Source organism: Equus quagga, chromosome 7 (genome assembly GCF_021613505.1).
Source record: "Equus quagga isolate Etosha38 chromosome 7, UCLA_HA_Equagga_1.0, whole genome shotgun sequence".
Classification (NCBI taxonomy): domain Eukaryota; kingdom Metazoa; phylum Chordata; class Mammalia; order Perissodactyla; family Equidae; genus Equus; species Equus quagga.
The window spans coordinates 33338037-33352643 of record NC_060273.1 but is presented as its reverse complement, the minus strand read 5'-3'; the positions used below and the strand labels follow the sequence as shown (position 1 = coordinate 33352643).

Genomic DNA, 14607 nt, shown 5'->3' with positions numbered 1-14607 from the left:
CTGTGAGCCTTGCATGGGTGTCCCCTCGGCAGCTCCAGGCTGGCATTTTCTTCTTGGCGCCGTCCACCTTTGTGCTTCTTGAAGATGATTGTCACAGTTCGGGTGGCTTTTATAAAATATCTTATTACTTTGGCTTTTCTATAAGACCTTATTTTGGGGGAAGAGGCTGTCATCTTTAGTTCTTTTTTCAGTTTCTCAGAGAAACAACCCCAGCAGGTATTTCTTAGATGATTGAGCCCATTCTGCTTCCAGGCCGCTTGCAGGCCAGCCCCTCCAGGAACCCTTCCAGCTCTGTGGCACCTGCAGGGCTGGGTGCAGAGGCCTTGGGGTCCCCAGGGTCCCACCCTCGCTCGCTCGGAGGGGTTGGGCTCAGAGCTGGTTCCAGCATGGTGACGGTGCGGGATGCACCTTTCTGGAGCCTCTGTGTCCTCAGTGCAGTGGCCTGGCCTGAGGCCCGTGGGGCTGTGGCTGGTGCCCTGTCTGCTCGTGTTGGCAAAGAGCGTGGAGCCCAGCCCTCCTGACAGGCCAGTTCTCTCTGCCCATCTCACAGGCAAATGCAAAGTGAGTTTGTAAAGTTGAGGGGGCCTTAGTAGATTCGGGCGTCCTTCCCCAGTTGTCCTCCTTTTTGATCGCTCTGCAACAGCGTTTTCTTGGCCCCATTGGGACCACTGGGCCAGCTGGCTTCTTGCTGTGGCTCTAAAGGGATGTCTGAGTCTGTTGTGGGCTTGTCTTTTTTTTTTTTCAGGAAGATTATCCCCGAGCTAACATCTGCTGCCAATCCTCCTCTTTTTGCTGAGGAAGACTGGCCCTGAGCTAACATCGTGTCCACCTTCCTCTACTTTATATGTGGGACACCTGCCACAGCATGGCGTGCCAAGCAGTGCGTAGATCTGCACCCAGGATCCAAACCAGCAAACCCCAGGCCACTGAAGTGGAACGTGCGAACTTAACTGCTGTGGCACCAGGCCAGCCCCATGGGTTTGTGTTTTGAAGTATAAAAATGTTCATACTGGGGCTGGCCCCATGGCCGAGTGGTTAAGTTCACATGCTCCACTCCAGCGGCCCAGGTTTCGCCGGTTCTGATCCTGGGTGCGGACATGGCACTGCTCATCAGGCCATGCTGAGGCGGCGTCCCACATGCCACAACTAGAAGGACCCACAACTGAAATACACAACTATGTACCGGGGACCTTTGGGGAGAAGAAGGAAAAAAAAAATCTTTAAAAACAAACAAACAAAATGCTCATAGCTTTTGACCCAATAACCCTATTTCTGGGATTTATTCTGAGGAAGCAATATACCATATGTTTATTGACATAACAGTACAAAGAAGTCCCTAAGTTGTGCCCACCTAGAAATGGCTAAGTTGATGTGTTGCCCCCGCTGGCTCGAGAGACAGCCGTAGGAAAAGGTGGTCCCAGGGCCCTGGCAGAGCTGGCCGTTTTATTTCTATCAGGCCAGAGTGCGTTCTGCCATCACGTGCTATCTTTGTTTAACGTAAAGATGTCAAGACTGGAAGGAAATACGACAAACCTGACTCAGATTATTCCTATTTCGATGTGTCACCTAGGCCGCGTCGGGAACCAATTTGTTCAGAACACAGGGTAACGTGGAGCAGGGCCACCGGCGAGGGCCGGGCTGGGGCCGGGCGGGGGCTGGGCTGAGGGCAGGCTGCGTCGGAGCCGCTGTCGTGTGGCGCCACGGCCGCCTGCACCCTCCTGTGCACATCTTCTGTGCTTTCTCTGTAGACAAAACAAAGGTTTTAAAACAAACAGAAAATCTTTTTTGCTTCCTGGAGCGCCCCGAGAAGGCATTTGGGTGGCTGTGTTTTTCGGAAAGCTGAGGGCCCCGTTTTAAATGCTCCATCCCTTCCAGCCGTTGCAGACGGCAGAGAGCAAGTGTGGGTTAACTTTTCTTAAACTCTCCTTCGAAAGCTCCCAGTGAATGCCTTCAGACCCTCCCGGAGGGGCCAGCGTTTGCCCAATCCACGGTGACCCCGGGGTGACCTGCTTCCCATGGGTCTCCTCTCACGCCTTGCTGTCACTTGCTGCCTCTCCACCGAGCTTGCAGGGCAGGTCGGATTAGCGCGCAGCCTCTTGCGTGGCCTGGGCGCGTGGTCTCTGTGGAGCCTGCCTCCCTCGCCCAGGTGAGAGGCTGCCCCGTGAGCACAGCTCCTGGACGCCCAGGCCCCACCTTGGGCACTGGCCAATGCCCGGCTGTGCCAGTGTTGCTGCCCAGGACGGTGCAGGCCGCCACGAGGGCAGAGCTGGGCCTGGGGAGGGTGCCGCACTCGGAGCCTGGAGGAACCTGCTGACCTCGCGGGCCTGCCTGTCCCCTGGGTGACCCCAGGCCAGAGGCCACAGCCTCGGGTCTTCACATTCGTGATCCGACCAGCCCTGGTCAGGGGAGTGTCCCAGGGGCTCCCTGTCCTGTTGTCACTCACAAGCCCAGCCTGGCTTCCAAACGTGGGTAACTGGGATGGGTTTTATTATGTTTCACTGCATCTGTTTTCTTAAGTCTCAAACTCTCATATTGGAATCATACAAAAGAACATCCTAACACGTAAGGAAGTCATGCAGCGGAATGTGCTAGAGCGCACGACCCGTTCATGGCCTGCCCGCTCAGAGCGCGCCTCCGCCCGTGGTGCCTGCCCTCGCGGAGGGAGCCCCGGCCCTGCTGTTGGAAGGGAACACTATCTTTCTCTGTGTTGGCCATCTTCCTGCTTTCTTGTCCCTGACTCCAGGCTTCGCTGTCGGGGAGGCCCACCTCGCTGCGGGACGGGACGTCTGCGGCTGTCCCAGCTGGTGGGGATGGCAGGCTGCGGCCGAGCTAGTGTGCGCAGGTCCTTGAGGACCAGGAGGGCTTTACAGAGAGACACCTGGGTATGCTCCTGGAGCTCCATCCGAGTCCCGGTTAATCCAGGTGTGCACTGGGGAGAAAGCCTTACGAAGGAAGTGTGGTTTACCTCTGCTGGTGCCACCTCCGCCCCTGCCCGGGGACCTGCTGTGTGTGTCTCCCGAGTGCCCTGCCTTCCCAGCCACCTGGACAGCTGCAGCTGCCCAGAGCCGCCCAGGGCAGCGTGGAGGGAGCAGACGAGCCCCGCGCTGCATTCCTGGCTTTTGGGGAGAGATTAATCCGCCTTCAGCATCTTGACAGCAGCTTGTTAAGAGCCCGGGGTGACGCAGGCCTCAGGGAGGGAGGGAGGCAGGCGACCAGCCTTTGCACGCACATCCCACGTCCTAGGATATTTTGTTTCAAGTTGAGTCAGTCGCCCAGCGGGTTTGCAGGCAGGGACTTGCCTGTGAGGCTCACGGTCACAGACACTGCCGCCCGCGAGCAGAGGCTGGCGCACAGAACCGGGAGGCCTGTCCTTGGCATCTTTATTGCCAAAACATCAAGTTTTACGAGTGCCTTTCTGGCATTTACTTTACATGTGTCGTAAATCCAGCACTGCATCTGCCGGGGGCCGCTCACAGAGGCCAGACTGCAGTTTCCTTGTTCCTTTCACGGGCACACGGCTGGGGGCCTCGTTTGAGTTTTGCCAAAAGCCTGGGTTCCAGGTCGTCTGGGCATCTTCCTGCCTCTCACCTTCGACACCCTCGGGACGCCAGTTTCTTCCGTGACCAGAGTCGCTCTGGGGTCTGGACGTCTTCTGTCTCCTCCATGGGGACCGCGGTGACCCCCTTTGCCTCTAGCTCCTGGGCTGGCACTTGGTGTGGTCTCTTGGCTGTCACACAGGGTGAGAGGGGCCCCACTCTGCTGCTGACCGTCTGGGGGACCACGGCCAGGGCATCGCCTTCCCGAGCCTGGCTTCCCCAGGTGGGCAGGGGGATGGTCCCCATGTGGGCCAGCCGTGGGGCCGGGAGACGTAGTGTGAGGTGACGTCTGGACGCTTAGCGCAGTCCCCAGCCCTGGTGGGCGCTCCGTGGAAATTACACACTCTCCCTCCTTATCTTCCCCACAGAGGGGAGCCCATCCCCTGTGGGTGGTGAGGGGGAGGTGTTCAGACAGCCACGTGTCACCCGTTCACACCAAGGCTGGTGGGGATCAGCGCTGGTTTGCCCTCCTGGTGGGGTCGCTGCCTCGCCTGACTTGGGAGTTTATCCCCCCGAGGGGGGCCTGTGGGCATGTGGGTTTGGTTGCCTGTCCCTTCTCTTCCCCCCTGAGGTTGTCGTCCTGGCTGTGGGCCTGGGGCGGCCACAGGCACCAGATCCACAGCTCCCTGGGCATCACCTGCCTCCAGGGACCCCCTGCTGCCCAGGAATGCAGCGACCTGCTCCGACAGGCCCTCTCGGCTCCTCCCTGAGCGGGGTGCTCCTGCTCTGGAGCAGGCTGCCTCCCTCAGCCTCCAGCCCTCTGCCTGGCATGGACGGAAGTGCGGCAGCCCCTGTAGGTTCCTCTGCCCCACCCACTCCCCCGGCCCCTGCTTGTGCCCCAGCGTGAGGGCCCTCAGGGCTCATTTGGGCATCAGCAGAGGCCACAGGGAAATGCGCCCAGCCCGGGTCTGGGGAGGCGCCCTGGAGCCAGTGCGGGTGCACCTCGTGGCCGCCTCCTGCAGGCAGCCTCTCCTCCGCGCCTCCGTGGGCTCTGCTGACGGCTGCCTCTGTTTCAGTTTCCAGGCCGAGCGGCCCGCGCTGAATGTCGTCATCTTCCCTCTGCTCCACGAGGGCCTGACCGATGTCATCCGCGACGTCCCCATGGTGCACCTGGACGAGATCACCTTATTTAAAAGCAGAGTGGCCGAGGAGCCGCCAAACCTGTGGTGGTGACAGGCACGGCCCAGCACCGGGCGAAGCTGCTTCTGCTGGCCGAGCCGCCCTGGCCGCGCCCGTCGCCTCCGTGAGTCTCCATGGCCGAGGAAGCACGACCGCCCCGTACTGCGCTCCTCGGCCACCACTGCTGTTCGCCGCCTGCCCGGCCCCTGGGGACCCTGTGGTGGGTCACAAGAGGAAGGAAGGCGCTCTCCCTGGCTGTCCTGCACACCCGCCTGTCCCCCGGGGCCTTGCGATGCCTCCTCCCGCTTTCCTGTGTGAGGACTTGTTGCTTGGTGAACTCTGGGTTGAGATGGTGTGCAGAGGACCAGGCGGGCAAGCTGGCGGTCAGGGCGACCTGTGGGCCTGGCCGTGGCTGTTCGGGAACTGAGACACCCATCGTTGGAGCCCTGACTCCTTGGGAGCCCTGACCAGGTCCCCAGAGCCCAGCGTGGGCCCACTGCTGCCCCCCTCACTTCAACCCCTGAGTGTCCCTTTGCTCTTGTGCTCCTGGTCACCTGCCACCAGGCTCCATGCAGGGGTGTGCTGGGGCCCGGTGCTGGGGGTGACTGTGAAGGGGGGTGGACATGCCTGCCCTGTGAGATGTCCACACTGACGTCTGTGACAGCGAGGCCCATGACCACGTCTGAGTGCCCACCCCGCCCCACCCCCCCCCCCCCCCCGGGGCCAGCTGTGCACGTGACGCAGCGAGGAGCTCGCAGGCCTTATGGCTGCAGACTTGGGGCTCTCATTCCCAATAAGGCGTGTTTTAACCTAATGACGTCTCCCGTATGTTTCCAGCCAGGTGATGTCAGACAAGTTCAGGCCACTGGGGGCAAGGATTGCTGGGGGCCCGGGCAGGGTCTGCCATGTGGCGGACGGCGGTCGCCGCATACAGTGGAGATCTGGATTTCTGGGGAGGCACAGACATACCTGGGTTCATTAGAGAAACTTGAAGTATTAAAACCCAGAAAGGATGTTTAGGGCCAGAGTCGTGATCAGGTTACCTGTTCAAGATAGCTTTATTTAGCACTTTAAAAAAGTTCCACGCAGCTATTCCAAAAATGGGGAAGGCCCAGAGTGCAGGGCCTCACCCTGGTGTCTCTGCTTGCTTAACCGTGAGGTCTCCCCAGCACCGTCATCCCGTCAGCGGGTGGGCTTCTGAGGGGCCACCGTTGGGGCCTCTCCACCTGGTCGCTCTCGGTGATGCTCCTGGAGACTTCCAGGGAATGCTGGGCGCCCTTGGGGCCACTGCCAGCCAGGGCGCCTCAGTCTCCACAGAGGCTGCCTCCCCAGGCCCTGGGCCTGTCTCCCGCAGACTTCCTCTCCCTCTGGGCGGGGGGTGCGGAGCCCACCAGGCCCTGCTCACCCTGCTGGTGCCCATCCTGCCTGCCGTCTGTCCCATGGCCCCCAGCCCGGCCATCTTCCTGCTCTCTTTCCACAGGGACGGGCACCCCATTCCTTGTAGCGTGTCCTACAGTTTACCTGCCATTGAGAGGCCGGATCCCTGGTCCCTGGGCTTTCACTCACCTGCCCTTCCCTGGTTCTGGAGGGCAGCCGGGTCTGCAGCCCGCTCCCCACTGGGCCAGGGGGTCTGGGAGGCCTTCTGACGGTGGCTGCAGGAACTGAGGCCTCCAGGGGCTCTGGCCGAATCTTCCAGACGGACATGCAATGTGTCTGCGGCTCTGGCTGTGCCATCGTCTCCCCTGACTGAGCGGACGCCGCGTGTGTGGGTGGAGCAGGCCTGAGCGCTCCTCCCCTCGCCCCGCTTTCCTTGCCGCGGCTGGTCAGTTGTCTCTGCGGCACAGCTGCCCGCCCCCTGCCCCGCGCTGAGGCTGGCGGCTCTTTGCCTCCTGGCTGGAGTGGCTGGTCTGCGGGCTGCCTCTCGTGAAAGCCCAGCGGCCTGAGGCCACAGCCTGGGGCCCGTCTCTTCCTGGCCTCACAGGCCGCGGGACAGGCTGCCCTGGACCCGGAGAGGTGGGACTAAGGTCCCCATTAGGGCCACACGGCTGTAGACAAGGGTCTGAGAGGCGATGGGAGCACCCCCCCCCCCCCCCCCCCCCCCGTTTCGGTGCATTTCTTTCAGATGGCGCCTAGAGACCGCCAGGCAAGGGTGGTCTGGGGACGGACTGCTCCTTCTTGTCAAAGCAAGGGTGTGGCTGGCCACAGCCTGACAGGCAGGGGGACGCGGCCCAGGAGAGAGGCAGGTGGCCTGGCCGATGCCAGGACCCGCACGAGCCCGGCCGGCCCACCCCGGGGGCCCTGGGTAGCTCTGGTGCCCTTGTCCTTTCATCCAGAGCCCTCTGGGCTCAGGCCAGAGAATGACCTTCCCACCGGGACTTTATCCACGGGCTGCGGTGTGTCTTCACGCCCTCACGGGGTGCCCTGTGCCCCTGAGTGAGCGGTTTTAACCAGAGTATCATTTCTGCCAACACACCGGGCCAGGAGGGGCTGTTCAAAAGAGGTGGGGAGCTCGAACTGCCTTGGAAAGCAGCCCCCAGCAGCAGACTTTGTATTCTTAGCGTCCCCTGCAACCATCCTTTTACTTAGAGCGAGAATTTCTGCTGCTTCCACACCCGAGACAGGATTCACCAGATGTTAATAATGTGCTTATTCTCACTAAGTGCTATTTTGGCACCAGTGTTAATTGCAATTTATATTCTGCAGCATTTTACGCTGGGAAAAGAACCCACCCTAATGGTCCCCGATTGGCAGAAGTGGGCTTTTAAGCGGCGGACCATATGCTGGCTGCTGAGAGGGCCTGGTCAGCACCGTGCCTGCGTGTGTGTGTCTCTGCCGTGCACGTGTGTGTGTGCATGTGCATGGGGTGTGTGTGTCTGTCTGTGTGCATCCACCTGTGGGCATAGTCTGTGTGTGTGTGCACTTGTGTGTGTGTCTGTGTGCTCATCCCTGTGTGTCTGATCAGGCGTCTGTTTGTGCATGCATACACATATGTGTGCATGGTGTGTGTGAGAGAGCCTGGGGGCGGGGGGAACGGGGAAGGAGAGTGTCCGGGCGTTTGTCCCTTTGTTAAAGAGAAGCCCCCTGGCCTCCCAGGGCTGCCCTCCCACCCGGGTCCCAGCCCCCGGGGGTTCACTTCTCCCCGGCCCTGTGGCCTGGTCTGCCCCGGGGGCTCTGGCTTTGTTGCCATACCACCAAGCAACCTGGGTGGCCGGGTCCCAAGGTGCTCCCCAGGGGAGATGTCTTGAGCCTGAGGAAGGCCACGGCCCCGGGCTCCCTTCTCTGCTCTAGGTGGCTTTTCTCATTTTCACGTGCAAGCGTTTTTATTTGCAAGCTCCAAGCCCAAGGAGGCTGGGCTGGGAACGCGTCGCTCTTTCATACAACGAGGGCTGGATTTTATCCCTGGCTGTTAGCTGCCCTTCCAATGGTCGGAGGAGACACAGGCCAGAGGGTCCCTTCTCCAGGGCCTTTGGCAGGAATGCGCTCTCTACTCGGGTAGGGACTGACGTGCCGGCCCCCTCGGGCAGCTCTGCAGGGCTCGCTGTGGAGGCGACGCTCCCTTAATCACCCCCTGTGCCGGGACCCAGAGCTGCAGGCCGCTCGGCCCAGGGGACGAAGCTTGGCAGAGGCCTGGGCTGGGAAAGCTAGGCTGCGGGAGCTGAGGGATCCGGGTCTCTGTTGGCCCACAAGGGTCTAAAACCAGTGTACCAGCTTCGACTGTGCCAGTGGTCCCCCTGCGTCTGAGCCACGAAGGCGGGGACCCCATGGCCCTGGCCCCCGCCTGCAGGAGGGGCCCTGCCCCGTGGGCCCCGCACACCCTCCCGCTCCTCGCCCTCATCACTGCTCCTTCAGGACTGGACGACTGCTGAGGCCTTGTAAGGGAGGCTGATAAGAGACCTTAGTGGATGAGGAGGATGGGGAAGTGTGGCCGGTGGCCATGGGCTCCAGTGAAACCTGAGGTGAGGGAGACGTGGATGCCAGCGCCCGTGGTCCAGTCGCCTCGGCCCGAGTCCCCTCCGCCTTTGACAGGACACAGCTGGGGTTGTGCGGGAGGGGCTCAGCCCTCGTAACGGTCAGTGGTCTCGTCTCTGCTGGGGGCGCGGGATTCTAACGAGAAGTGTCTGAGGTCCCCTGGGGATAAGGAACGGATGCCCACAGAAATGTAGAAACTGCAGGTCCGACAGCCCCCCACCATCATCTAGCTGACTTGAAGGCTCTTTCACACACACCAGTGTCCCGGGGCCAGGGCACTGCTGCGCCCCGCTCCAGGCCAGCCAGCCTCGGGGATTGGGGGGTCTGCTTGTCGGCTACGTCCATCACGGAGCTGAGGCCGGGGCCTAGAGTGAAGTGGCCGCTCCGCCACACCTGCCAGGGCCTGACTTCCTGTGGAACCCTGACAGGGCCTGGGCGGCACATGGCACTCGCCCTGCAGCTCTCGGGGGCGTTTCCAGCCCTGCACCGGGCACCCCTCCGAGCACTGCCGTCCGAGGGCAGCTCCGGCCCGAGCAGTTGGGCGCAGCATGTTTTTAGGGGGGTCTCACAGTATGCGGTGACCAGGTGCTAAATGACTGAACACGCGTCACCTGCCTCTGGACGATGGGCTCCCTCGTCTGCCTGGTGAGGCCCGCTCCAGAATTTTGTGTTCAAACTACATTTTAAGTGGATATTTTAATGTAAATTCGTGGCATGTGAAAAGTTTCCAATAAAGTGGACTTGATTTAGAACACCAGGCAGCTGTGTGGTCCTTCCGGTAGGGGCGCTCCCCGACCTTTGCCCTGTGGCCCCCTCCCCCCAGCCCCAGAGGGCGGGCCCAGGCGCGTGGCACTCCTGTCACCCACTGCTGTTCAGATGTTGAGGACAGATGCTGTGCTTGGCCAGGTCAGTGTGCCTGGATGGAGCCGTGAGACCCAGAGGGTGGTCCTGATGCTGCCTGGGGCCATCAGGAGGTGACTTCTCCAGTGACCTGTGCAGGCTGGCAGGGGGGTGACCGGGCTGGGGCCGGGGGGCAGGCGCACGGGGACGCCAGTGGGGCCTGAAGCCGCTCTCTGCACGAGGGTCTGTGTGGCCCCATGGCAGCTCGGGCAGTGACAGTGCCTGGAGACTCTGGCTGGCAGCTTGCATCAGCATCGTCACTGTCCGTGGGGCCGTGGGGACCTAGTCCTTTTTGTTTTTAATACATACCCGTATATATATAATTGTGGTAAAATACACATGACAAAATTTACCAACTTGACTATTTCTGAGGGTGCAGTTCAGGGTGTTCACACTGTTGTGCCCTTTCCCCAGCACCCATCTCCAGATCGCTCCCTGTCATCCTGGGCTGACGCTCTGCACTGTTCAGCACTAACTCCCATCCCCCTCCCCCGCCCTGCAGCCTCCGTCCTCCGTTCCATCTCTAAGAATTGGACTCCGGGATCCGTGTATCCACAGAGTCCTACAGGATTTGTCCTTCTGTCACTCACTTATTTGCAGCATCAGTTTTAGGCAGAAACGTCCTTCCCCAGACCTGGGCTCCGGGAAGGGGCTCTGGCCACAGCGTGGAGGGGGATGGAAGGTGGTGATGGGGGCGGGGGGACCAGGGCAGGCCGGCAGGTGTCTGGGGAGGCGTGGGAACCTGAGCTGGGAGGGGTCCTGGCTTGTTCCTTGAGGTGGGAGTGGCCTGGAGTGAAATGACGACGGGGGGAGCAGGAGGCGCCGGCCTTCCTGACCGTGTCTAGGCCAGCCATCCAAGCTCTGCATGCGCCCACGCGACTCCCCACAATGGCTCCCTTCTGGCCTGGAGCCGGGGAGAAAGCTGAGGGGACCGTACTCGAGGGGTCAGCAGTGACCTTCCTAGGAGGGGCAGGGGGGACCGCATGCTGGAGCCAAACTAGACTGCAGGGGGAGACGTGATGCGAGGGCAGGTGCAGCGTCTACCTTGGACACGTGTGTGACTCGGTCGTAGGTGACAGGCAGGTGTGGCGGGAGCCGAGGCTGAGGAGCCACGGGGTGCGCCGCCTTTTGCTGGACGACAGCCCCCTCCAACCCCATCGGGAGATGCTAGTGGCTTCCATGGAGCCGGTGATTGGATGGGGCACCACAGAATGGCTGGCCTCTGTTCCACGGTGTCTAGAGCCTCTGCTGGGGGCTGGAAGCTTCTGGAAGCATCTTCTCTCATTGTGGTGGGGGGCCCCTGCACACAGGGCTGTTGTCCACCGCAAGATGAGGCCCAGGCTTGTTGGCCTTGCTGGAGAGGAGGGTTGTGGTAGAGGCAGAAGGACCAGCCCCTACTGCCGAGTCTGGGAGGACTCACGTTTCCACGCACCTCCTGAGCGGACGCCCCCGTTTGGTGGGGAGCACCGTGCAGAGAGGGCCTTGGATGGTGAAGAGCTTGCCGTGGCTGCACTTGGAGTTGACCGAGTGTGCAGGTCAAGTGACCGACCCTGCAGCCGGGCCCAGGTCCACAGGCTGAGCCTCGAAAAGAATCCAAACCACCTCAAGGACAGCCATCCTTTCGGGGATGCGCAAGCCGGGAACACGGCGACTGGGGGCTCTGCTGTGGGACCCTCGGGAGTCACGACTGGAGGAGGGACAGCAAGAACCAGCAGCTCGCACAGCCAGGAGCGCTCACAACTAGAAGATACAACTGTGTACTGGGGGGCTTTGGGGAGAGGAAGAAACACAAAAAGAAGATTGGCAACAGCTGTTAGCTCAGGTGCCAATCAAAAAAAAAAAAAACCAGCAACTTTGGGTGTCACCAGGAGCGCTGCACAGGATTTCTTGAAGGCCAGCGGTCACCTCTCCCGGTGGTGGCGGAAGGGGTCACAGGGCCCTGACCTTTCAGAGCAGGAGGGATCTGCCATGAGCTCCTGTGACCTTTGCTTGCAGGCGAGCGACTGAGGCCCCAGGACTAGGGTACCTGCCCAGGGCCACACACCAGTCGATGGGGGAGCGGAGGAGGGAGTCACCGTCCACACAGCCTGGGCCACAAGACAGCCGGGCTCACGGAGGGCGCTTCCCCTCCGACCTTCCCGTCACATCTGTGGCCGTGGCCGCGTGGAGAAGCGGCAAGGTGTGAGCGTTGCCTCTTGTCCCCCAGCTTCAGAGGCCGCACACAGCGACGTGATGGAAGTTATCCAGGACGGCTGAACATGGCCCTGTTTCGAAACTGGTGACGCTGACGCCAGTGACTGTGGCCGAGCCCTGCCCGGCAGTGTCCTCTGCACCGCTGAGCATCGCGGTTGTCACGGGGCCGCTGGCTCTGACGAGGAGTCCCAGGTGGAGGGTTCTGGGTGGGGCAGGATGGATGGCCGGGGCGAGGGGTGCAGCCCATTGGCAGCAGCTGCCTGGGCCACGGGGCTCCTGCGGGTGATGGCGCACCTTCCACGCTGGCTGCCAGCCCTGCTCGCCCTCGGGGTGGCCTCTGTGCACCGGGTCCCGTCTGTGTGCAGTGGGCGTCAAGCCCAGCGGGGGCAGAGAGCAGGGGGCGGCCCAGCATCACGGCCGTGCTTCCTGGGGTTGGCGGCCCCCAGACCTGCAGGGAGGGCCACCGCCCCACCCATGGGTGCTGGGCCCACACCCCGCCGCTGCCCTCCAAGACACACGCCATCAGTCACACTCACACTCGTACACACACTCACACAGGTTCACAGACACACACATTCATACCCTCACACACTCATTTACACCTCACACTAATATAACATGCACACGCGTCCACACACTAACCCAAAGAGACTGAATGATTTTACACGCTAGTTAGTTAACACAACCAATTTGATTAAAGGTCGACTTTTCCACTGTGCCATGGGGCCAGCTCCCCCCCCCTTTTTTTTTTTTGCTGAGGAAGCCCTGAGCTCACATCCGTGCCCATGTTCCTCTACTTTATATGTGGGACGCCTGCCACAGCATGGCTTGACAAGCGGTGCCATGTCTGCACCCAGGATCCTAACCAGTGAGCCCCAGGCTGCTGAAGGGGAGCGCGTGAACTTAACCACTACAAGCTTTTCCCTTCTGTCCACCCCGGGAAGTCTGAGCGGCGCAGAGCCGCAGAACAAAGGGGAGGAGTCACCCACACTCTCTCCTGCGGGAGGATCTCTGCGGCTGTGCGGCTCTGTCCCTCCGCCCTCTGTCTGTGCTCTTACAGCGTGTTCGGAGCCGTGAGCACGGAGTTGGGGCCTGCTCTCTGCTCTGCCCCGTGAGAGCCTCTCGGCCGCGTCCTTCCAGACTCGTCATTTTAACGATGTGGCTCAGCTGTCACATGCCTGCTGGTCCCCCGCTGCTGGACAATTAGTCTGTCTCTAATTCTTCGGTCTTCCAGGGAAGGCTGCTCCGAACGTCCTGGCACTCGAACGCTTTTCTATATTTAGACTTATTTCCTTAGGAGAGACTCGTCAGTGAAATTTCTGGGTCTAGGAGCGAATTTTTGAAGGCTGGGAGGAGCCTTTGGGAGGCTGCAGAGCAGAGCTGTACTTTGGGGCCGGGCTCAGCCTGTCCGCACAGGACGAGCTGGCCGACGTCTCGGTCCCTGGCTTCGAACTCCCACCTCCTGAGCTCCCTGACTCCACATGCACCGGTTACCCAGCATGGAATGATCATTAAGGCGTATAGATAAGCAAATGCAGATATACTCAAATGAATACATTTCAGACGACGACGGGAGTCCTATCAGCTGGTGACTCCCCACACCCCCCACGTTTGCTTCTGTGTCCCAGGGGCAGCGACCCCCCAGCTGGCTGTTCCAGGATTGAGGAGCATGGTCTCAGGCAGAGCCCCCACTCCTCTCTCCTCCCTCTCACCTCGGGCCTGGGGCTTGGCAGCCTCACGCCAGGCCCTCCGCGGAGGTAGAATGTGGACCCCAAAGATGTCCACGCCCTCCTCCCCAGATCCCGGCTGCGTTGGGTTACATGGCAGAGGGGAGTGAAGCTTGCTCATCAGCGGGCTTTGCAATGGGGACATCGTCCTGGGGGGGCCCAGTGTCATCACAAGGGGCCTTGAAAGGAGGAGAGGGGGGCCAGAGATGGCAGCGTGTGAAGGACTCAGTCTGGCCCGACGTTGCTGGAGGATGGGACCACAAGCTGAGGAATGCGGGCAGCCTCCGGAAGCTGGAAAAGACAAGCAGAGGGATCCTCCCCTGCGGGGAGAACCCTCCAGAGGGAACACGGCCCTGACAGCACTCTGATCTCCCCCAGTGAGACTGTGTCAGGCTTCTGAGCTGCAGAACGGTAAGAAAATTCACTCGTGTTGTTTTAAGCTACTAAGTTTGGGGTAATTGACACCATATTAGCAACAGGAAGGAATCTACCATCAGAGGCTGCCCCCAGGGCCTCTCCCAGCCTCCCTGCGCTCAGAGCCGCTGGCAAGCGAGGGAGGAAAACAGACGAGTCAGAGTGACAGGAGGGGACCGCAGCCACCACCTCCTCCCTACGGAAGGGTTTCTGGGGACTTTCTCCCTTTTTTTTAAGTTCTCTCCTGTCTTTCCCAGATTTTCCACCACGGGCATGGATGAACTAGATTCTGAGATGTCAACAAGACGAAACACTCACACACAAGAACAAAGTGAATAGAAAGAATTCCGTTAAAAACGTGTTCTGGTGTGGAGCTCTTTGCAAGAATCGCTCAGACCTGGACTGAGGAAAACAGAACGTTGTTCACGGGAGGCTGATCCCAAGGGGACGTCGCCGGATGCTCGACGAGACACGGTGACCTGTTTGGTTAGAACAAAATCCTTATCAAGATGCATCTGTGTATATGCCAGCCATCAATGGAGGGTCTTGGGGGGCTGGACTTCCCAGCGTGAGGCGGGATCCAGGCTCCTGGGAGCCAGCGAGGGGCAAGGTTTGGGCAGTTCAGACCCAGCCTGGGGGTGGAGACGGGCCCCCTCCTTAAATTAGGATGGGCTGAGGAGCCCAGAGCC

General features: G+C 60.8%; 1 protein-coding gene across 1 annotated transcript in view; it reads left to right on the top strand.

The window, feature by feature from the left end:
* The window catches only part of FBXL18 (F-box and leucine rich repeat protein 18), a 39956-nt gene extending 33148 nt beyond the window's left edge, over positions 1 to 6808 (top strand). Inside the window, exon 5 of the mRNA XM_046667495.1 lies at positions 4613 to 6808. Coding sequence (XP_046523451.1) covers positions 4613 to 4769 — 157 coding nt within the window. The 3' untranslated portion in view covers positions 4770 to 6808. The remainder of the gene's footprint in view (positions 1 to 4612) is intronic.
* The last annotated feature ends 7799 nt before the right edge of the window (positions 6809 to 14607 follow it).